The following is a 25,156-nucleotide window of genomic DNA, read 5'->3' as shown; positions in this document are numbered from 1 at the left end:
TGAGACTATATGATGTGCAGAAGAATATTAGGCCATTAAGTCTGCTCCATCATTTAATGAAATCATGGCTGATCTGATAACAGTCCATCACTCTCTTCCCTTATGCTCATAACTCTTGATTCTCTTCCTGATTAAATACATTCTAGACTGAGAGTTTTTTAATGACACCGCTTGTATAGCCCTCTCCAGTAAGTATTCCACAGATTCATATGTTTTGAGATTAGAAATTCCTCCTCATCTGTCATAACTGGATGATCCCTTACTGAGATTATGCACTTTGGACCTAAATTCTCTTTCAAATAGAAAGTACCCTTCAACATCTACCTTACCAAACACCCAAAAAATAATTTTTGTTTTAAATAGGTCACTTCTTACACAAGCTCTCCTCAAATCTCTCCACGTCAAGGATCAATTTAGTAAATCTTCTCTGGATTGCCTCCAATGCTAGTATATATTTTCTTCAACAGTAAGGGGCTCAAAACTCTTGTCAGTATTCTAGTTGTGGCCTGTGTGGTCTCTTGTATAGTTTGAGCCAGACTTCCCTGCTTTTATGCTCCAATCCTTTTAAATAAAAGGCAATATTCCATTTCCCTTCCCTGTTATCCACTGAAATTCTATGGTAGCATTTTGTGATTTATGTGTGAGAGCTCCCAAATTGTCTTCTGCTGCTTGTTTTGTTTGAACTCTTCCTATCTTTGGGACTTCAAACTTTTATATTGCATTTTCCTTTCTCTTTCTACTCTCTTTCCATTTCCCTTTGTTCATTTTTCCCCTCACTTTCCAATTCAAGCTTTCTTATTTACAGTTCTGTTTTCTCCCTATACTTTCCATTGTTCTATTCACTTTTTTTCCCCTTTCTATTTCTCTTTTCTTTCATCTAACTGAAGTTTTTCAATTTTCAACAGCTAATTTTACTGCTGACATGAAGGTCAGGATTCTGAACTTTTAACTCAATGCTGTGTAATCATGAAGCAGCTCATCCACATGAGATTCGGCTTTTGTTTCTACTCTGTTTGCATTCTAACTCTGTGTAACTTTACTCAAAGGTTTCAAATAATCTAATGTTATAGTTTCTACTTTCAGAAAAAAAAATGCTAACAGTTGAATCCATTCCAAAATTCCAATCTGTGTAATATGCTTCACAATTTTCCTCAGCCGCAGGTACTTTAATATTTGAACACACTTCACTTGTTGCTGACTTTGGAAGCTACACCTTCTGTAAAGATAAAGTTGCCATAGTCGTACTGTTGTCCCATTAGCCCCCGCCTGCCCCTCAGTCAAAGTGAAACGCTCAGAGATACAGTATAGTTTTATCTCCTACATCTTTATTCCGGGCCCTGGAGGGAGAGAACGATCTTGACTCGCGACATGGGTTCATGGTCTTCTCTGGAAGAGCAGTTTCTCAATAAACTATATAGTCATTTTACAGGGTGGAGCATCCAGATAAGGGAACATACATATTAATTGGATGACTGTTACAATCAACAAATATCAAAAGCAGAGACCAAGCCCTTTACTGTTATACAATGAATGTTCTTAACCTTGTTAATGGGATTCATACAATGGATACTTATACCCTTGTTAGCTGAACTTGCATACTGAATACTTCCAATATTGTTAAATGACTGCTTTTCCACCTTGTTAACCCATTATCCTTGCCTCCAGCACCCCATTGTTAACTGTAAGTACTTATCTGATCTGAGTCATGCTCAACTGAACCTCTTGTTTCACAAAACTTAGAACTTAACTCTTTCCCTGCCTGCTTATACTCTGTACATATTCTCACTATTGGACCCTTAGCCTGCTATCTCATTCAGAGAGAGAAAGAGAGGGAGAGAGACGACTAGAGGTGGTTTAGCCTGAATGTCCCCACACTCAGGTATGGGGAGAAGTTGAGAAGGAGAATCCTTTCATGGTAATCTCTGCCAGATGTGGAAACAGAACCCATGATGTTACTGTCGCTCTGCATTACAAACAGCACACCAGCGAACTGAGCAAACTGACCCCATTTTTGTGTGGCTGAGCCCTCTAGTCTCCACAAAGAACTGCTGACAGCTGCTTCTGCCTCCCTTATCTGTTTGAGTGCCTATTGAGTTCACTGTCTGTTGCGCTTTCACTCTCCTGGTGGCAGATGTTGTGTAAGTTTGCTCTTACCCTCTTTTTTTTTGCAGAGTGAACTAAAACTGACTGTGGCTGCATGGACTTTGTCTCCACGACTGGTCCTTTATGAAACACAAGCTGAATGTGCTACAGTCCAGTCTGTCATTTGGTTCTGCAGAGTTGAAACAGATCTTTCAGGGCTGAACTTTGTCCAGAGTTCATGGCTTCTAGGCATACCTGCATGATTGTCGAGCAAAGGCTATGTACCCATTAGCTGGCAACCCATGTGTATGCAGACCTGGAGGCCTGGCATCTGAATGCAGCTCTACACTCAGCTTGACATTCCATGGAAGGTTGTTAAAGCATGGTTGGCACTGAGTCCATGTCCTGTACACCATGCTATGTTCATTCACTTCCCCTTCTGCCTCCAACATACAGGAAAGCATGGAGCTGTCCTGTTTTCTGTGGGCCCTCCTGCTATCTCCCACACATTGGGCAACACTCTATGACAAACACGTGTGAGACTCGCAAAGCATTCTTCATCAGCATGCTTACCCTTGAATAGAATTTCTGACCACAATGTCAGAGGATTGAAAAGCAGCAAAGAGACATGTCCCTCATTTATAGGGAAGATTACCATTATAGGGAACTTTTGCTATCTTCACCCTACTTCCCTTCATGCCAAAGCAGTATGTAAAGAACAGCGCACAGATTAAAAGGTACAGTGGTGGTGTTCAGATAGATTGTTCAATTACTTAAACATCAATAAGTTTATGCTAATTTATCTTTTGGACAACGAAAAGGCAGAAACTTGTAGGATCATTCTCAATAAATTGTTGAAGGGGTAGCATCCCAAATAAAATGTTTTTGAACCTGACATTTATCTGACTCTACAGAAAGGAGAACAAAATGGGCAATGGCAATGTACTTAATCCAAATTCCATGCTAGGAACAGAATAACTGAGGATATCCAATATAGTTGATGGAGATCTTTGGCAAAGAAATGGAAGTGTTAACGCCATAACAGTGAAACGTGGTTGGAATTTATGACCCTAACCCCACAGAAAAGTTAACCTATGTTTACCATGTTTATTTTTTTCAGCATTTGAAAAATCTTTACCAAATACAGCGTATTGCACTTTTCCCTCGCGCAATTAAAATTTTCCTGTAGCGTGAGGAACAAATTTGCATGTAGTATTCCAGACAGGACCTAACATAATATCTGAATTGTCATCATGTCATGTAAGATTGTTTTTAGGAATCAAGAAATAAACACACTTCCAATTTTCAATTTGTTCAGCACGTGTTGACAACCTGCAGCTTCCTGGGGTTTGATGTGCAAATGGCAAATCGTTCTTGAGCCAGAGCATTGTTTTAAATGCTGACTGCCATGAGGTTTCAGAGAACTCTTGACACTGTGCTCCCGATGAAGAAACATACAAAGAAAATCATCACCAATCTAGCAATTAATCCTTGACAACTGTTTCACTGGGAAGTGACATGCTGCACTAACACCTGCAATCCAGACACATGGATCATATGTAGGCAGGGACATTAAGAAATAAAGCATCGTATTCACTTTGGCCTTGGTTGTCTTATTCAAAAAGATTGCTTAATGTTGCGTGTTCTGACTGTTTGTCATATTTAGAATCTGATTGGTACAATGGGTAAGTACTTTGCATTTCGCTAGGTGTACTATTTGAGTAATGATTTATCAGTTGTTACACAAGTGCCCTAGATATCCTTTACGCTATACTAGTGAGCACATTCAGCTGGATATATTAATCAAAAAAAGATTGCACTCACTTTGGGCCTGGTACTGCATCTGTGTTGGCTAATACATGCATTGTGTCCAAGCAGGCAATTCAAAGATTGTAAGATCATACTTTGGCTCTTGTTTTGAGATTGTTTGGGAAATGATTATAAAGAGTGATTAAAAACAAGAATTTAAAGATAGTTTGTTCTCATTTATCGTAACGTCGATGTGCGTCTTGCTAGCAAAGAAAAGTCACAAACCATGAAAAAAACAATTTTTGGCATATTTCACTAACAGCATGGTGTCAAAGCTAAGTGTTATCGAACAATAGAAGCCCAAAGGAAAGCTTTGGAGGAGCTGTTGAACAAGATAGAGAAATATAGGAAAGCCGTCACTGGTTGAATGAAATTATCAGGTAGCTCAACTCTTGGATTTGTGACAGGTTAATAGGCCATGAAATGAGGAAGGTCATACTCTGATGTGAATCTATATAAGAGTGACGTATCTAAATCACAGACTCAACTGTGCAGTGATATTTCTTTTAAAAAAAATATTCTCATAATTAAAGACATTCCTTTATCTGTGAACCTGAGGGACAGAGTGGTGAACATGAGAACATATATCACTTGCCAACTGGTTGAAGATAAAATTCAGCTCCAGTGTGAGTAATTGTTTCCAACTGAGTTTTATAAGTTGAGAATCCAATTGAAACCTTAAATCTTAGTCCTGCTTACCAATGACAACACTGTTCAGATATTAAATGACTCCAAAATAATCTAGCAGCAGAAATCACATTCAAGTAAGAGATTTTTTTTTATTTAAGAATGCAATTAATGGAAACTAAATAGCTTGAATTATTGTTTTAAACTTTAGTTAGCATTTTAAAGAAACATATTCAATTTAGCAACTTGTCAAAATCTCTGAAATGCTAATCAAATATGTATGTATGAGCCTCTTTTTAATTGTTGCAGAGAGTTTGCAAATGTATTTTTTCATTATGTTCTGTCAGTAAGGGCAGTGTGACATTTTAAGACTTTTTGTCTAAATTTTAAACAAATTGTTCTACTCATTGAGTTTGAAGACCTTGGTCTAACAAATTTTAGGAGTTAATAAACTTGTACATTTTGTCCTTGTGTTCTTGAGCTACATTGAGAAATACACAAAATTTTATCCTTATTCCAAAATGTATTACTTCATTCATTTTCTGTACTAAATTGCATTTTCCACTAATTTGTTCCTTATCAGAAATAGCATCTACTTTTTGTTACTGCCAAATAACACACAATTCAATTTCTGTGGATTGTAAATTTGTGAACCAGAAACCTGACAAAAAGCTGCTGAAGTTGTAGCTATTCTGTTAAATTGTGATAATACTACAGCTGTGTGAATCACAATCAGCCACTCCACTATAGTTAATTATGACTTGACTTCTTTCAGTGGTTCAATGAGGATAGGAATGGATTTCATTCTCTTTACCAAAAAAGACAATACCATGACGTGCATCCTTATGTCTCGAACTTTTTATGAGAAAGAAGGTATTGACGAGGTAAGTGAGAGAGAACTTTATTTTCAGCCTTTTGTTTTGTCAGTCTAATCCTGTAAGTGCTTGGTCGGTTCCCTGATTCACCCTGGATCTGAGAAAATGAGAGTGTAGATCATGTTGGATACCACCTTCATATGTCCTTCATATGTCCAGTCAACAGATTAGTACAGAACTTGAGTATCACCAATGAACTTGAGTATTACTGAAACAGCAGTACAAAAGTTGTTTCTGTCATTTTAAGTGGATAATGTACAGTATTCAAAACAATTACTCTGGTTAAAACTGTTAACAATCCTAATGTCCAAAATTAACAAAAACACTCTTATTCTCAGGACAATAAACCTGTTTGACTATATTAGAACTGCACCTTCTATTGACAAGTCCTAGCATAGACTCAAACCTGGATTTTCTGACCAAGAGGTAGGGATGCAACCGCTGCATTAATAAGACCACACATCTAACTTACGTATCATTAAGATTGCTAGGTGAAATCCCATTTGGAGGTATGACCTCCTTTTGCCCTTACAATTCAATGTTCCAATCTCACTGACCATACTAGCCTTCAGTTGTCCACCAAATCTTTGAGAGCAGAATCCTTGCCTTCATCCCCTTTGTATCTCTGATAATGTAAACTATGAGCAGATACTTGATACTTTGCAAGGCCAAGACTAATATATCTGGATCCTTGTGGGTGTGGCTGAAGAACCAGTTTATGATGTTCTTGCATTCTTCCGCTGAGCATGAGATATGAGCACATTATAAATCTCAAGTAATTTCAGCTCTGGAGTTCCTAACACAATATTAACAAGCCACTGTCTTCTCAGTTGTTTTTCAAATCATAATGTATTTGGTATATTTGCCTGCAACATTGATATTCAGCATTTGACAGATCTGGACTTTTTCTAGATTATCATCCATTATGGTGTTCAGTGCAATCTGGTGACTAACTTGTGCCTTAATCATCTAACTTTCCTTTGGCACAGAAATGTTAGTATAATTTTGTTGTAAAGAAGTGAAAAATCTGTTTGCTATTTAAAATAAGGTGCTGAAGCTGCACAAAAATATCAAGAGTATACCTCATGGCACTTTTCAGTGCCTTTTTTTTGTGCAGGTTAGTCATGTCGAGCAGAAATATGAAATATGAAGTGACTAGCATGTTTGCATTTGAGAATATGGAAGTGTTTTGTGTCTTTAACAATGCCCTTAATGAATAGAGTCAGACAGTATGGAAACAAACTCTTTGACCAAACGTGTCCATGGCAACCAAGTTTCCAAAACTGAACTAGTTCCATTTTTCTTTATTTGTCCCATAACCCTCTAATGTATCCATGTACCTGTCCAAATGTCTCCGTTGTACCTGCCTCTACCACTTCTCTGGCAGCTTGTTCCATATACACACCATTCGGTATTTTAAAACAGAAAGTTGCCTCTCAGGTCCCTTTTTTTTAAAATACATTTTTATTGAAAAATAGATTTTTTAGTATTACAACAAATACAAAATAATACAAAGAAAGAACACCAAAAAAATTTTAAAAACTTGAACTGCCCTCGTGTACAAATGTATAAGTATATATAAAAATATATTTTAAAAACCCAACTAACTACTTAAATAAATAAATATTAGCTAACAATAAATAATAATAATACAGCTCAGCAAAACAAAACACTAACTCTCAAATATCGAGAGCATTATTTTTCATATATTCACACGTTCGCAGTTCCCCTTGTCTGGATATTGGTCTCTTAAAGCACAATCGTTATGGCTATATAAAAGCCTTTAATTGTGTGGCAGACAAATCTGTGTCCGGATAGTCCAAAAAGGGCTGCCATGTCTTATAGAAATTCTTAGTATTTGTTGTGTACCACGCTTGTAAGAAAATCCGAGGGGATATGCTCCATAACAATCTTATGCCAACCTGACAGACCCAGGGGATTTTGGATAGCCAACCTAACAAGATATTCTTTTTTGCGCAGAAAGTGAGGATTACACTGGACAGACCAGAGAGATTGGGTTCTTCTCCACCCTTACACCCAAAATCCCCCCATTGCACCTGCCACAGTGCTCCAGTATGTTTGAAGCCTACCACAGACGATGGGCACAAGTGCCCATACTAACTGTACACTTGGGGCATGTTGAAGATACTCCTGGTTTAAATTTTGACAAACGATCTGGAGCCAAGTGAACCCTGTGGAGGATCTTCAACTATCAAGCATGGGTCCTGTTGCAAATTGATATCTTTCTTGTGGTTTCTCAAGTATCTTCCCATACCTCTGAGGAGACCTCAATGTCTAGTTCTCTCTCCCACACCCTGCAAAGTCGATCAAACTCATCTGAGGGGCCGCTGTTAGTATAAAGTGCTGACAGAAAATATACTCTTAGCACTGCGCACCATCCTCTCTATGTCTGATTTGTAGAGATCAGTCAAAAGTGTAGTCTTTTTTTTAATAAAATGCCTAACTTGAAAAGAAAGCCGTCCGTGCCAGATCGCTCGTATTTCCGCGCTAACTAATAAAAAGACATCAATGTGTTTCCCTCAAATAAATCATCCATGCAAGACACACCCCTTGCTGCCCAATGTTTAAATCCAGAATCCATCATTCCCAGTTGAAAACCCGTCATACCCATGATAGTTGTAAGAAAAGATGTTTTGCCAATATTGCCTTCCCTCTGCCAAATTGCCTTCCATGCTTTAACAGTATTGATAACTATTAGGTTATGGCAATATTTGTTAACTGTCCTCATTTTGTCCAAAAACAGCAAACTAGTAAGTGGGCACTTTGCCTGAGAGGTTTCGATATCTAACAATATTGGAAAAGGGTCCCCACAAACCCAGTCACTCATGTAAGATAGAAGTAGTTTAATTAATACAGTCATAGAGTCACCTGCCAGCACCCAGTCCATATCTTTCCAAACCCTTCCCATTCATATACCCATCCAGATGCCTTTAAATGTTGCAATCGTACTAGCCTCCACCACTTCCTCTCGCAGCCCATTCGACATACACACTACCCTCAGCGTAAAGACATTGCTCCATAGGTCTCTTTTATATCTTTCCCCTCTCACCCTAAACCTATGCTGTCTAGTTCTGGACTCCCCCATCCCAGGGAAAAGACATTGTCTATTTACCCTATCCATGCCCCTATAAGGTCACCCCTCAGCCTCCAATGTGCCAGGGAAAATAGCCTCAGCCTATTCAACCTCTACCTATAGCTCAATCCTCCAACCCTGGCGACATCCTTGGAAATCTTTTCTGAACCCTTTCAAGTTTCACAACATTCTTCCGATAGGAAGGAGACCAGAATTGCACGTAATATTCCAAAAGTGGCCTAACCAACGTCCTGTACAGCCGCAACACGACCTCCCAACTCCTGAACTCAATACTCTGACCAATAAAGAAAAGCATACCAAATGCCTTCTTCACTATCTTATTTACCTGCGACTCCACGTTCAAGGAACTATGAACCTGCATTCCAAGGTCTTTTTGTTCAGCAACACTCCCTAGGACCTTACCATTAAGTGTATAAGTCCTTTTGCTTTCCCAAAATGCAGCACCTCGCATTTATCAAAGTTAAACTCCATCTGCCACTCCTCAGCCCATTGGCCTATCTGATCAAGATCCTGTTGCAATCTGAGGTAACCTTCTTCACTGTCCACTGCACCTCCAATTTTAGTGTCATCTGCAAACTTACTAACTATTCCTCTTATGTTCACATCCAAACCATTTATATAAATGACAAAAAGTCATGGACCCAGCATCGACCCTTGTGGCACTCCATTGATCACACCTCCAGTCTGAAAAACATCCCTGCACCACCACCCTCTATCTTCTACCTTCGAGCCAGTTATGTATCCACATGGCTAGTTTTCCCTGTATTGTGTGAGACCTAACATTGCTAACCAGTCTCCCATGGGGAACCTTGTCAAACGCCTGACTGAAGTCCATATAGGTCATATCTCCTGCTGTGCTCTCATCAATCCTCTTTGTTACTTCTTCAAAAAACTCAATCAATTTTGTGAGACTTGATTTCCCATGCACAAAGCCATGCTGACTATTCCTAATCAGTCCTTGCCTTTCCAAATACGTGTACATCCTGGGAGTCCCACTCCCCCCAGTTTGTGAGGCAGTTGCAGTTTAGCTAATTTAATAAGGGGCCGCTTACGATGCCAAATAAAAGAGCTGAAACAGCAGTTCAGTCTTCTGAATGTTTGCTTATTGAAAATCAGGGGGACCATCTACATAGGCTACAACAAAAGGGGAGAATATTCAATTTAATGAGAGCTATCTGACCTAACCATGAGACTGGAAGCACCTCTCATCTTTGAAGGTCTTGTTTGCTTTTGTTGAATAATTGAACAAAATTAGCTAATCGATCAAGAACTGGAATGATGAATATGCCCAAATACATAACCCCACTGTGACCACGTAAATGGGAATTGAGATTTGCCCTCAAGACCTTGCACCTTCATAATACCACCCATAGGTATAGCTCTGATTTTGCAAAATTAATCTTGTACCCTGGAAAGGTGCCAAACGCGCTGATGCATTGTGTCAGGCGAGGCATTGAAACTTGTATTTGACAAAAAATGAGGACATCATCCGCATACTATGAAATCTTATGTAATTTTGACCCACTTCTGGAGCCGATATATGGGGATTCCTACGAATTGCAACTGCCAACTTTTCAATCACCAACGTAAAAAGTAATGGCGAAAGGGGACAGCCCTGCCGGCTGCCCCTAAAATGTTAAAATTACTTGATCGTACCCCATTGGTGATGACCGCAGCGAGAAGTTCACTGTAGAGAACCTTTACTCATCTTATAAAGACTTTGCCCAAACCAAACCATTCCAGAGTATAAAAAAGGCACGGCCACTCAATTCGCTCAAATGCCTTCTCTGCATCTAGAGAAATCACCGGTCCCTGTATTGACTGTTGTTGACACACTTGAATTATATTAAGCAGCCTCCTTACATTATTGGAAGATCTGCAGCCCTTTATGAAGCCTGTCTAGTCCTCTTTAACAATAGAAGATAACACAATTTCCAGCCTTAATGCAAGAGTTTTAGAGAGGATTTTAAAATCAACATTTAAGATTGAAATGGGCCTGTAAGAAGCATAGTCCTTTGGGATCTTCACTTTTTCAAGAATAAGCAAAATATTGGCCTGTCTGAGAGATGGCAGGAGATGATCATGACTGTACAAGTCATTGAACATGTTGAACATTGGGCCTGACAGTATGCTTATAAATTCCTCATAGAATTCGCTTGGAATTTCATTAGGACCAGATGCCTTTTCACTCTGAAGCTATTTCACAGCCTCCTGCACCTCTTGCTCTGATAAGGGGGCATTGAGAAAAGACTCTTGTTCAGGGGTCGCATGCGGGAGCTCCAGATCCTTGAAAAAGGAATCCATCTTGGCCTGTCCCTCCTCACAAACCTCAGATTGGTATAATTCAGAGTAAAATCTCTGGAATCCAGCATTAATATTTTTGGTCCACATGTTAGGTTCCCAGACCCTTCCCTAATCAACATAATGACTTGAGGGGCACGCCTTTTCCATGTGAGCTATGCTAAGTACTTGCCTGGTTTGTCACCATGCTCATATAACCTTTGTTTTGCAAAACCCAGCTCCTTCTTTGCTGTTTGCATGAGCACGGAATTTAATGCAGACTGCAGCACCGTAGTCCTCTGTAGCTTGACCAATGAGGGCCTGTCAAAGTAAGCCTTCTCGGCTGCCTTCAACCGTGCTTTGAGGAGACGTTGCTACTTGCCCTTCTGCCACTTCCTACTGACAGAGTAGGAAATAACTAACACCCTGGCATAGGCTTTGGCGGTGTCCCAGAGGATGGATAGGCTACTAACTGAGCCTGTTAATGTCTATAAACGCCCTAAATTCCTTAGAAAAGTACTCCACAATCTTATTATCCTTAGGGATAAAGAGATCCATTTGCCAGTGCCTTGGGCCCACTATAACATCCTTAGTCTTAACCAACAGCTACACTGAAGTGTGATCAGAGATGGTAATGTTACCAATCAAACAAAATGCCACCAAGTCCAGGGTTGCCACGGGAGTCAGAAAAAAAATCAATCCTGGTGTGACATCTGTGTGGATTGGAAACAAACGTAAAATTCCTACCTGTAGGGTGGAGATGCCTCCAGATGTCCACCATCCTAACTCCACACACAGACGCACTAATTGTTCAGTTTGTACAGAGGGTCTTTGGACAATCTGTCTACTGTAGGATCCATGAGACAGTTAAAATCTCCCCCAATAATGATATGCTGGGACTTGAGACTGATCGATTTAGAGAACACATCTACCAAAAATTTGAGGGGAGGGGCCAGAGGACAGTAAACGTTCAAAATACCATATTCTTCTATGTTTATCAGGGCTTTGAGGATTACAAACCTCCCGTGTGTGTCTTAAACACACTCCAGTAACTTAAGTCGGAGATTCCTCCTAACCAATATAGCCACTCCCTTACTTCTTAAAAGATGAAAAGATCAAAGCCATTCTGCTGTAGTTTCAAATGCTCTCTATCATCCTGTAAAGCAATATTCACCTTTTCCTTTCTAAGACTTGAGAGTAATTTTTTCCTCTTAATTGGTGAGTGACTCCCCTTGATGTTCCTGGTACACCATTTAATCAAGTCATTAGCCATAACCTTCTGCAGTAACATTTAGAGTTCAGAGAGGAGAGACTCGAATTACAAATCATTGAGCTTTAGTGTCGCTAGATCCATCGAACATAAAAACTACATAAACTAAAACCACTACAGTTAACAAACATACAAAGCTATCAAAGACTATATACAACAAAAAACAAAAAAAAGCCACCATATAAAGCACCAAAGGCACTGAATAGAGAAATTCGCTCCCTGGCCAAAGAGGGAATCTAGACCTCTCGAAACCCAACTTCCCAATCCACTGACAATGCTGCAGCCAGGGCATTTAAATACCTGAACTGGGCATAAATTGCCCGTAAGTAAGCATTCAGCCATCCCAACAATTTTCTCTCCTCCTACCTAGAGCTGCACCACAAACACAAGCAGAGAAAGAAAATACACCATGAAATAACAATGTGAACAAAGAAATTTTGAAAAAAAAGGTAAGTACACCACCCATCCTTTGGTATAACTCAACTTAGAAAATGAGAGTACACATCCCAACCGCTCCTGATCATTGTTTAGACCAGATGGTTATCAATTTAAAAAAAAGGACAAAAATGACCCGACTGGACTTACTCTTTTTTGTAAAGAAAAGTAGAGACCTACCCAAGCAAAGCTACTATTTGTGCATTCTAAATTGTTCAGATTAAGTTAATTTCTCCACAAAGTCTCTTACCTTCTCTGACGTGTCAGAGAGATGTACAGATCCATCTAAGGTGATCCAAAGGACTGCCACATACCTCAGAGTACTGGATCCCGAACTCCTTCAGTCTTTTCTTGATGCCGTCATAGGATTTTCTTTCTGGATCACCACCACTGAGAAGACCTGGAAGAACATGATCCTAGAACCCTCATAAACCAGGGCTTTCGGATCCCTCCCCTGGATTCTGGGAGCTTCCACAATTCTCTCCTTATCTCTATCGTGATGAAACCACCAAGACAGGATGAGGATGTTACTCCAGACCTGACGTCTGCGCCATGACCTAGTGAGTCCTCTCAATTATCAAGCTTCTCATTCCAGTCTCCAAGTTGAGGAATTTTAGCAGCCAGTCCTCAATAAGTTCCACTGGTTGCTCACCTTCTTTACCCTCTGGCAGACTGTCGGTCCAAATATTTTTTCTCCTGCCCCTGTTCTCGAGGTCATCAATCTGGTCAAGCAAATTACGGACCTACATCTCCAGAGCCTGGATCCTACCTTTTGGAGAGATCGGTATGAGCTTCCACCACTGTGACCCTGCGTTTTACCTCCTCTGTCCTTCAGGTCTTCCAACTGCTGTTCATGCTTCTGCAGCATGATAGAGATCGGAGCCAGCTTCTCCTTTATCCGTTTCCCTTACATATTGTGAGATTTTGCAAGCTCTTTTACCAGGACCTGGTAGGAAATTTAGTCAGAGGATCCTGCAGGCTGGGCCGTGGGCTCGGCCTCGGATGTATGTCCTCCCTTCTTCAGCATCCCTGGATGGTGAAAACTGAGGCAAGTTGGTCGCTGACCGTTTCCTAGGACTCCACAACCTTTCCAGAGTCCCAGGGTATCGTGGTGGTCCGGTTAGGGTGGGTTAGGACTTCATCCCGCTTGCAATGCGGTGCGGAGCTATATAGATCGCTGAAGTTAAAAATCATACAACACCAGGTTATAGTCCAACAGGTTTAATAGGAAGGACTGGCTTTCGGAGCGCTGCTTCTTCATCAGGTGGTTGTGGAGGGCACAGAATTTATAACAAAAGTTTACATGTGATGTAACTGAAATTATACATTGAAAAATACTTTTATTGTTAAGTCTTTCATCTGTTAGTATGACCATGTTAGTTTCACTTCTTTCATATGTAAATCACAAAACTTTTTTACAAGTTAAATTCTCAGATTAACTTTAAAAATTGGTGTCAGCCCGATAATGTGTTGAAGGTGTTAGCCCCCTGTGTGCTGTTGTCTGTGCCATAATGTTTAGACTGATTCTAATCTAAAAAATGAGTTAACAGAGTCTTACATGGATTCATGCAGTTTTTGAGCAAAGTACAATGTAACTCTGCAAGTACAAATTCACCCCACAAAAGTATATGTTTAATTGTGCATTTGGGTTTGTGTGTGTGTGTGGGGGGAGGGGAGGGGGGTGGGGGGGGGGGGTTTGTGATTGTCTGTGAGAGAGTATATATGTGTGTGTGAGTGTAAAGGGGTCTAAGTCTCTGAGAGGATGCATGTGTGAGTGTGGGAGTGCGTGTGTCTGTAGGACTGTGTATGTGTGTGTGTCTGTCTGTCTTGGGTGGGGGGTTGTGAGTGTCTGTGAGAGAGAGTGTATATGTGTGTGTGAGTGTAAAGGGGTCTAAGTCTGTGAGAGGGTGCATGTGGGAGTGTTTGTCTCTGTAGGAGTCTGTGTGAATGTCTCTGTGCGTGTCTGTGTATAGGAGTGCCTGTGTGTGTGTGTGCAAGCACGCGTCTGTAGGAGTGCCTGTGTGGGTATGCGTGACTGTAGGAGTGCCTCTGTGTGTGTGTATGTGTGTGTGTGTGTGTGTAAGCGTGTCTGTGTGTGTGTATAGTGCAATGGTGGTCACCTGTAGTGTGACATGAACCCAAAGTCCCGATTGAGGCCCTCCCTATGGGTACCAAACATAGCTATCAGCCTCTGTTCGGCCACTTTTCGCTGCTGCCTGTGCCTCCAAATCTTTCCTAGATCACCGCCACCTTGGATACCCCCACAGGTCCCTTTTAAGTTTCTCCCCTCTCACCTTAAACCTCTGCCCTGTAGTTTTAGACTCCCCTACTCTGGGGAAAAGATCTTGGCTGTTCACCTTATCTATATCCCTCATGATTTTATAAACCTCAGTAAGGTCATCCCTTAAAAATGGTGCAGTCTCTCCAGTCTCTCCTTATAACTCAGACATTCCAGTCTCGGTAACATCCTTGTCAATCTTTTCTGCACTCTTTCCAGTTTAATAACATCCTTCCTATAGCAGGGCAACCAAAATTGTACACAATACTCCAAATGGATTTTGTTTTTGGTTTTCTAGGTGATTGTGCCGATGCCATCCTGGTATGTTGCAACTAAGGAACCCATGTTGACAGACAAAGAAAAATTCTCCCTTGAAATTGCACTCATTCATAAATATTCTCCATTTAAAAATGAGTTTCATATGATGCAGCAGTTTAATAAAATTACAGGAGCAAGTGGTAAGGACATGTGCACTATGATAAATAGCTACTAAATTATTTTACTAAGTCATGGAAGTCATCAAAACTTTTCAATATTTGTATGTCATATATTGTATATACAAAACTGTAAACACCTTTGAAATTTACTGGCTGTAACTAAACTTCAATAAATTCTATATAGTTTTATATGATATTCCCAATATTTAAATCAAATTGATGTTACAAAAGACCATCTGACTTTGCTTTTGCTGTTGAACTTGCATGTTGTGATGTAGGGCATGCTTGTACAATTCAATCTATCAGATGACATTGAACTCAACACTGAGGTCACTCATCACTACTTGATTATCAAAGTTGGTTGCCTCATCCAGTGAGTTATGCAGTCTTTTGCAGAATTCATGTTTTCCTCTGTCCCTCTGTCTATTGGTGCATAACCTTGCAAAACAGTGACTTAGACATGAAAACAAGAAACGCAATGGATCAGGCAGCATCCATGGAGAGAGAGCTCTGATGGGGCGTTATCTAGATTCAAAACGTTAGCTTGCTTTCTCTCCATGGATGCTGCCTGACCCGCTGTGATCGCCAGCATTTCTTGTTTTCAGTATAGATTCCAGTATCTGCAGTAATTTGTTCCTGCAGTGACTTTGACATGTCTTGTGTGGAGTCTAGTGATTGTGCACCATCTGGCTCTGCTTCATACAGATCCAAGGGAAGCAAACAGTAGCAAGAAACATAGAACAAAGTTCCATCCTTCAGTTTAGTTGAACAAAATTTCCAACTTTTTCCAGTTAAATATCTGTTTTCATCTCATTACATTTCCATTGAAATTTTTACATGACTCCAATATTTTTTCTGTTATTGGTTCTCCTTAACTACACACAACACACCAACTGCAGCCTAACTGATTTGCAAATTCAGTAACATTTCATTTGTATTAAGTGTCTCATTTCCTTTTGAGGTTTATTTATTCTTAATTATCACCTGGTGAGTGCAAGTGAAAAAAGCTTCAACAGCACATCTTTTTTTGTGATTTTTATATATGCCAGATATGAAGACCATGTATCCCAACAACTGGTGAATCACATCAAATAGAAGTCTTAGAGTCATAGAGATGTGCAACATGGAAACAGATCCTTTGGTCCAACTCGTCCATGATGACCAGACCCATCTAGACCCATTTGCCAGCACTTGGAATATATCCCTCTAAACCCTTCCTAGTCATATACCCATCCAGATGCCTTTTAAATGTAATAATTGTACCAACCTCCACCACTTCTTCTGGCAGCTCATTCCATACACGCACCACCCACTACGGGAAAAAGTTGCCCTGTAGGTCCCTTTAAATTTTTTTCCCTCTCACCCTAAACCTCTGCCCTCTAGTTCTGGACTCCCTAAACCAGGGAGACGACCTTGTCTATTTACCGTATCCATGTCCCTCATGATTTTATAAACCTCTATAACGTCATCCCTCAGCCACTGACACTCCAGGGAAAACAGCCTCAGCCTATTCAGCCTCTCCCATTAGCTCAAATCCACCCACCCCTGGCAACATCCTTGTAAGTCTTTTCTGAACCATTTCAAGTTTCACAACATTCACTTCTTTGGTTGTTCACAGCAGAACGAGCTATTTGTAATCAACCAGCCCATGCTTGCAAACTTGGACCATGCCGTTGATTTGAAAATTGGTGAGGTGGTAAATAGTGAGGAGCATAGCCTTAGATTACAGGAGGATATAGATGGGCTGATCAGTGGCAAAGGGAATTCAATCCAGATAGGTGTGAGATGATGTACTTGGGCAGGAAAAACAAGGCAAGGGAGTATGTGATGAAAAGTACAATCCTAGGGTACACTGTGGATCAGAGGGAAATGTGGTGTCCACCAGTTCCTTAAGATCTGGGGCAGATGGATAAGTTGGTTGAGAAGGCATTTGTAGGATACTTGATAAAAACTGAAAGAACTGTGGATGTTGTAAATCAGAAATGAAAGCAGAAGTAGCTGGAAAAACTCAGCAGGTCTGGCAGCATCAGTGCAGAGAAATCAAAGTTCTTCTGAGGAAGGGTCACGGATCCAAAGCATTAACTTTGATTTCTCTTCACTGATGCTGCCAGACCTGCTGAGCTTTTCCAGCTACTTCTGTTTTATTTATGTAGGATCCTTGACTTCATTAGTTAAAGTTGGAGTTTAAGAGCAGGGAGGTTATGTTTGAACACTATAAAACATTGGTTAGACCATAGTGAGAGTAGTATGTGCAGTTCTGGAATCTACATCTTATAGTTAGGATATGAATGGACTGGTGAGGGTGCAGGAGAAAGTGAGGAATGCAGATGGTCGAGATCAGAGTCGAGAGTGTGTTGCTGGAAAAGTACAGCAGGTCAGGCAGCATCCAAGGAGCAAGAGAATCGACGTTTCGGACATAAGCCCTTCATCAGGAAATGGTGAGTGTGCAGAGGAGATTTGCCAGGATGTTGCCTGATCTGGAGAGTTTTAGTTATGGAGAAAGATTAAAAAGACTAGAGTTGTTTTCCTTGGAGCAGCGGAGATTGAATAGGGGCATTATTAAGATGTATAAAAATGATGGGAGTCATTTATATGGTAGACAGAAAGAGGTGTTTCCTTTTGATGGAGGGATCACTGACCAAGGGGCATAGATTTGAGGTAAGGTGCATAAGGTTTTGAGAGGATGTGAGCGAAACGTTTTTCACCCGTAGGGTGGTGGGAATCTAGTATTCACTGCCTATAACCCTCATAACATTTAAGTATTTACATTTGTGATGCCAAAGCATAAAGGTAAAATCACGATAGTCCTCCAGACCACAGAGAGAGAGACAACTGGCATTGATATAAATTGAGGATCTCCATGCCTTGGGTAAAGAAAGAAGTTGAAAAGGAGAGTTCCTTATGGTAACCTATGCTGCTGTGGAAATTGAGCACACAGTTGGCATAGCTCTTCACTGAAAACCAGCCACCCAACCAACAGAGCTAACTGACCACTGACCAAAGTATACAAAGCTATGAGCTAAGTGCAGGAAAATGAAATTAGAAAAGTTAGGCTATTTTTGACTAGCACAGACTTCATAGAATCCCTACAGTGTGTAAACAGGCCTTTTGACCCATTGAGTCCATGCCTACCCTCCGAAGAGTATCACACCAAGACTCACCTGCCTACCCTATCCCTGTAACATTGCATTTCCTTTGGTTAACCCACCTTGACTTCATGGACTGAAGTGCCTTTTTTCTGTGCTGTAGACCTTTGTGACGCTTGGTATTAAATATTATTCCATTATTGAATAACATTTCCTCAACAATTGTGCTAAGAATTGCACAATCAACCAATTTTGGATTTTCAGCCAGACTCCGGTTGACAGATGCGTGCTAGAAGTCACACATATTCATATGTAGGGCTCTGCCTTTTGCAAACACAACATGTACAGACTTCACACCTTTCTCAACTGAAACAAAACTTATGGAACAGCGATTCCCTGGTCTAATACCTCCAAAAATACCCTGACCAATCAGAGTTGCAATTATTGCAGTTAACTGTACCCTGGTATATTCTCTCCATTGCAAAGCCTCTGTCAATCAATCTACTTACCAGCCATTCCGTGCCGTCTTGGAGTATAATTCATTATTCCCTTTTCAGATTTGGTATTCTTGAGATTTTGGTCTGATGAATGCAAGATATAACGCATAATTGTTTTTCCGCAGTACTCAACATCTGTACTATCAAGTGACTGTATAAGAATTCAGTTTGATCTTTTAATAGACTACAATTGCAAAGAAATATTTAAAAATCGTGTGTACTGACACCTAACATCATCTGTTTCTTTATTTTGTTGAGAAATTTATTATTTAAGCTTTTTACATTCTACACTTTGCCTATACAACTTCATATTTTACTATATCTGCCATGTACCTACTATTACTATGCCATCTCCTGACCTCGCATTAAAATTAATTATTTTAATTAATACATTTTCTTAACAGGAACTTTAGTCATCATCTATAACATGAAACTGAATGATGATGGAGTACCTGAACTAGATATTGAAACAGATGCTTCTGATATACTGCTGACAGGAATGATAGCCAGTGGAATGTAAGTAATGAAATGAAAAACACAAACTCAACTGATATGTTAGGTTTGAAATGTCATATACAAGACAGATCAGTCAGTTTGTAAAAACAGAATAATAGTTTCCTATAATTCTGCTTCTCGCAGTACAATAGATTAATTAGAACAGACAGCAAAGCAAATAATTCAGCTGAGATTGTCTTCATATAAGAGTGAAGATTACTGGGTGTGCCTGACTGCTGAAGCATGATTACTAATTATAAATAATATAATAACATTTACTGGGTTGGATGATTGTGGGGAGAATCAGTCAGGGAGATATGTTATTTCCAACAAGATTTTTATTGGAATTGACAACAATAAATTTTGAAAATGGATGGGTACATTCAAAATAAGTCATAATAATGATGTTAAAACTTATGTGTTTTCAACCATGATCAATTATGACAACAGACAATTATAAACTTAAGCAGGTTACTGGCATCTGAATTGTTGAGCATGTGGATGGACACTGAGGTGGCAGTTAGGAAAGGGAAAGCTCTCAAAATTCAGAGCATGTAGCCTTTTTTTGGCACTGAGAGCGTAGTGTCTTTTGTGGTGATTACTTAAGGTTTCACGATTTTAAATTATTTTTGCACTGAACATCATTTATTGTTTAAAATAATCAGAACAAGGTTGTATTTTCTGGTACTTAATACAACAGTACCAGAAAGTGGTCATAATTTGATAATATTGATGAATAGATTATTATTGGTGGAGAGTTCTAATGATTATAATGTAGAATGGGTTAAACATATATTGTCCAGAAGAGCAAGAGCAGCAGGTGCTTGGAAATACCTCCACCTACAGGTTCCTGCCAAATCACATGGCATCCTGACTTGAAAATATATTCAAAGTCAGAACTCACATGACACCAGGTTATAGTCCAACAGGTTTATTTGAAATCATAAGCTTTCGGACCTGTGGTCCTACATCAGGTGAAGTGGAGGGAAGTGCACGGCCACAGAATATATAGATGGAGAGATAATGGTCTGTGCCCAGCAATGAATACTGGCCTGGCCAGCGAAGCCAATGTCACATGAATGAATAAAAATATATTAAAAATTTATTCCAAAATGCAAGTTCTGCAAAGATGAAAGGGCAGGCAACTTAAGGTTCTGCATATTTGAATAAATTTGTAACACAGAACTAAATCAAAACTCTGTTTTCAGGAGAAATTTAATCAGTAACCCCTTGAAATGTGCAATATTTTAATAAGCCCTATATTTCTACTGAATAGTATTCTGCGATATTGTGGTTACATTACATAGTACTGTAATTCAGTAATTAAAAATTATATTTGTCATATTTCAGCCAACCAGAACAATATTCCTTTAGAGCCTATGCTGCAATATTATATATTGACCCTCGCATGAAGATCTTTATCCAGGGGCATAAGGTTCACGCTAACTGCCTCATCTATTCCTTGTATAGACCTAGGTAAGAAAATAGTTGGCTAATATCCTAATTTTAGAGCCCTTTTGAAGTTCTGCATCAGTTTTAAAGTTCTAAAGCTTAACTACAGTCCTTTCAAGGAAGAATCTGATTTCAAACTTTTTTGTTCTGTGCCTAAGGATGAAAGTTGCTTCAATTTGCTAATCATTTAAAGAATTCTTTTCGACCACCAAGATAAAGTAATTCTCACAAATGACTATTTAATTATAATTATTAAATATCTATTGTTTTCCTTTGTTTTTTTTTCAATTATTTCACTTCTTCATTGCAAAGATTTGATGAAAAATAAGGAACTCATAAGATGTAACTAATTTTTGGTAATAATACATGTGAAATCAGAAATGAGTTGCTGACATTGGGGTGGGATTTGTAGACTAGAACTGACTGTATTCAAGTTAAGCATAACTTGAAATAGTGACTTGATGTTTAATTTTCACTTATTGCTATATCTATAGGAAGTACACTTATATCGCCAAAGGTTTCAAAGTACGTGCTTTGAGAGAGGTAAAGGATGCAGAACATGCTGTGAAAATAGGTATGAGTTAATTGATTCAAGAATAATTCTGTCAGTAAATATCACCAACTAAGTTTGTTGATTTAATCAGAGATTAAAATAATCAAATAGAGAAAGTGACTACCAATTAAATGATGTTGTTCACCAAAGTTCATTTGATTTCAAGCATCAATCACTATAACCTGTAAACAGAAATTCTATTAATTTTTGATCTGTCACTCCTAATTATTATTTTAATGGGATAACATTACATTACTTTTTTTTTCCTCCTGTGTTGAAAGTGATAATGGATCCTTGCATCTGGTTCACCCAATGAAAACTTATGATTAATTTACCCAAGCATCCCACCCCCAGTCCTGAATCTAAAGAATATATTTGCAGGAAATTCATTTCTTCAGGTTCAGGATGGAGGATAAGAACTGAATCAAATTCCCTCAGAATCTGGCATCTCGCTGGATATACGTCTGCAGCCAAATTGCTTGCATTAATCAAAAATAGACTGTAGCTAATTTTCCCTTCCCTTTACCTTGCCAGAGAGATCAGAAATTAAAATTGGAACTTTGTATTTAATGCATCACTATTAGACATGTGATGAAACTACCCCTTGAGTTATTAAGGGGTTGTGCCTGAGTTTTGTTGGCATTATTTTTAGTTCTGCTCATTCGTACCAAAGTTAGTAATTAAGATGTTCTTTTTAATATTTTTCTTGTTTTGTTGATGCAGAATTGGATATCAGTATTTAAACAATTTATTAGAAGTTAAGATTCATGTAAGAAAATTAGAGTGGCATCTAACAAATAATATTTTGTCTCAAGAACTCTCGATGCTTTCTGCATTTGTTGCCTTCTTACATTAGCTTCAATTATTTTTCTCTTCCGGTACATACTATGTCAAATAAAAACAATGTTAAATTACTTGGGCTGAATCTCACAATATTTAGGCAGTGTCAATTCCATCAAGTTTCATTGAGAGGTTTTTCTGTGAGTCTATGATCTTTCACACTGTTATGACACTCCTTTTGTATGATGTTAGCCTGATTTCTATCATCTTGCTGTAACCATAAGAATCATAGCCAGAACCCTGGATAACCTGGAATTGACCAGCATCCATGATGCTACTGCCACTTCTAGATCCCTACCAAATATCTGGCCAAGCATTGGCTTTGCTGAGTTGTCCTTCATCAGCCAATGTAATGGCACAGCAGTCCCAAGCACAGGCTGTTCATGGCACATAGCTGGCTCTTGCTTTTGGCTTCACTTTCTGTCAGTTGTCCATCCAGCAGGTCTCCTAGCTTACCTAGTCTTGGCCATATCCTTGACCATCTTTTCTAAATCCCATGATTCTGTGCCCATTGCTCACTGCAGACCAGCATCTTATCTTGATTCATTGGGCGACTGTCACAAACAGGCAAGTATTCCAGTATTCCAGAAGAAAAGCTGTTACTTGCATTCAACAAAAGCAAGCACAAATAAAACTAATAGAGGCCACAGTTTGCCCCATAATGTAAATAAAAAGCTGTCGTGTTGACCAATAATAAGTAAACATTATTGTTGTCTATTATTGCCAGCTCTCATCGACTGAAATCAGGTGTCAATCAGGACCTTTGTGGCTTGTAGGCTGACATAGCTGAGCCCTGTCATGCACAGGAGAGCTTCCTTTAGTTTAACGTCCTCATCTTCTTCCTTGTAAGAATGTTCCTGTTCAACCAGTTCCTCATCGTCCGCCACTTTACCTTTTTGCCTGTTCCGGTTATACACTGCACAGCACACTAAAATGATGTGGCATGCTGTGCATCAGTCAGGGGATTGCACAACAGTGTCACCCAAAATGGTGGCAGTGAGTGGCCCTTGTCCTCCAGTAACTAGCCTTGTAAGACAATTTGACTGTGAAATGCATCACATACACGAGGGCGCTCCAGGAAATAAGAGTTGGGGCAGCTAACAGGGTCACAGGTACACATCTTCGGGAACTGGTGATCACCGATTGCCTGCATGTTGATCGAATGGATCCTCTTGCTATTGATGAATTCTGTGGTGGTGTCATATGATCTTCTTGGTGCCATGTGTAACAGTTGATAACATCCTACACCTGGGAAAAGTCAGCTATATTCCCAAGTCTTACTACCTGGGCTGCAGCACTAACCTCATTATGGGAAAACAAAATAAACCAATGTGATCTTGCTTAGATGGTGTCAGTCACTGTCCTGATTCAATTGTAGGAGCACACGTGAGAGATTCTACACAGGTCACCTGTTGCTCCCTGGAAGGAGCTTATTGCATTGAAGGCCAAAGCAGGTGGTACCTTTACAGCAACTGGAAGAGGATATTCTCTCATGCTTTCAGTTTTCAAATCCAACTCCATCATCCAGCACACTTACTTTACATTGACCTACTACATACAGGATCTGCATCAACATTGCACCTCACTCCTCATCCAAAGAAAGTGGATTCAGGACCAAAAATCTCTGGCCACCTGTGTTCCCAATACATTCTGAAGAGCCTTACAACTACTACCACTGCCTGAGCTACTTCTCAGCCTCCATGGAAGCTTGTTGTATTCATTGGGTTGCTGCTGAAACTGCTGCTCCTGAATGTGCCTTTGCTTTTGTGGCAAGGCAACTACTGCAACCAACATTATATCTCTGGCTGCATCCATGGTTTCTAATGGCAGTCACCTGTGATTGAAACATAAGGAATAGGATATATTCTTAGTCCAGTATAAGACCTGTGATGCCATTGTGCAGATGATGCCTGCACACTCTCATCAATCCAATGAAACATGCAGCAACCCAACTATGAGGACCATGTGTGGAGTTCTAATGGCTGTTTTAAGATAGCCTTCTACTTGTAGAGGTGCGACACTGGCTGGCTGACGAACACAGAAGAGAAATTGTTGAATGTGCTCTAAAGTCTTCCTAAGCCAGCCCCATACCAACCACGGAAGTTATCATTGCTTGCACTTATGTCTCTCATTGTACTCAGTTCATGTCCCACGTTCGCTTATGTTGTGCAAGTTTTGAATTGGTTATGGTTAGTATCACCTCTATTAATAAATAGTATCTGCTTCACTGAAATCTCAGTGTTCAATTTACAAGGGCCAGTGACATGGTGGACATTGCCTGTAACCAGAATTTCAACTTCAAACATTTTTTTCAGATTGAATGCATTTCATATATTCACTGATACAATTGCAATTGAAATGTCACTGATTTTGCAAGTATATGATTAATGCCTTTGCTCCCTTCTCGCAGAAGAGGAACCTGTGCTTTTGCCAATCAGTGAGTCTTCCTGTTCTGACCATTGGCTCAGGCATTTTCAAGTTGTGAGTCGCTTGTAGCAAACAGCAAATGATGACAGGGTGAAGGTTCAGGGTGGATACCTTCTGCATCAGGCTTGGCCTGGTCACTAGGTGATGTTAAAGTCTATTTTTGTGTTTCTTGTCACAGCCTATTTCCCCAGTGAGCAGACCCCTATGTGGAAACCCACCAAACATTATTCCTCCTGTGCCCAATATTACATCTTAATAGTGCCTACTGTGGAGGGCATAGTTATGGTCACTGCCGACACTTTCTTCTCTGTAGCCTTCCATGCCCACCCATTCTATACTGTTTTTACCCCCTTTAAACCTCAACGTGCCCCTGTCACTGTTCTTGTCCCCATCCCAACAAATACTTTTGCTCTTCCCACCTCAGTTTTAAATGCTCCCACCCCCTATTGCCATGGATCATTCATTCACCTCGTTCCTCCTTTTGATTTGATGGAGAATTACCCCTTCATATGCTTTGCAAATGACAGTTTGGTTGAAAACTCATGCGGCGTCTGGCTGGGTATGTGATTGTCATATGCAATGAAATTTCGATTCTGAA

At 39.7% G+C, this 25,156-nt stretch overlaps 1 protein-coding gene across 1 annotated transcript in view; it reads left to right on the top strand.

The window, feature by feature from the left end:
- The window catches only part of LOC122555511 (ATPase MORC2-like), a 69,266-nt gene that overhangs the window by 17,472 nt on the left and 26,638 nt on the right, over positions 1 to 25,156 (top strand). Inside the window, exons 6-10 of the mRNA XM_087993196.1 lie at positions 5,294 to 5,402; positions 15,070 to 15,229; positions 19,196 to 19,307; positions 20,637 to 20,762; positions 21,233 to 21,312. Coding sequence (XP_087849322.1) covers positions 5,294 to 5,402; positions 15,070 to 15,229; positions 19,196 to 19,307; positions 20,637 to 20,762; positions 21,233 to 21,312 — 587 coding nt within the window. The remainder of the gene's footprint in view (positions 1 to 5,293; positions 5,403 to 15,069; positions 15,230 to 19,195; positions 19,308 to 20,636; positions 20,763 to 21,232; positions 21,313 to 25,156) is intronic.

Source organism: Chiloscyllium plagiosum, unplaced genomic scaffold (genome assembly GCF_037043375.1).
Source record: "Chiloscyllium plagiosum isolate Xiang-an unplaced genomic scaffold, Cpla_swu_hap1 HiC_scaffold_12, whole genome shotgun sequence".
Taxonomy (NCBI): Eukaryota; Metazoa; Chordata; class Chondrichthyes; order Orectolobiformes; family Hemiscylliidae; genus Chiloscyllium; species Chiloscyllium plagiosum.
The sequence above is the reverse complement of the archived record's forward strand: the minus strand, read 5'-3'. Positions and strand labels throughout refer to the sequence as shown.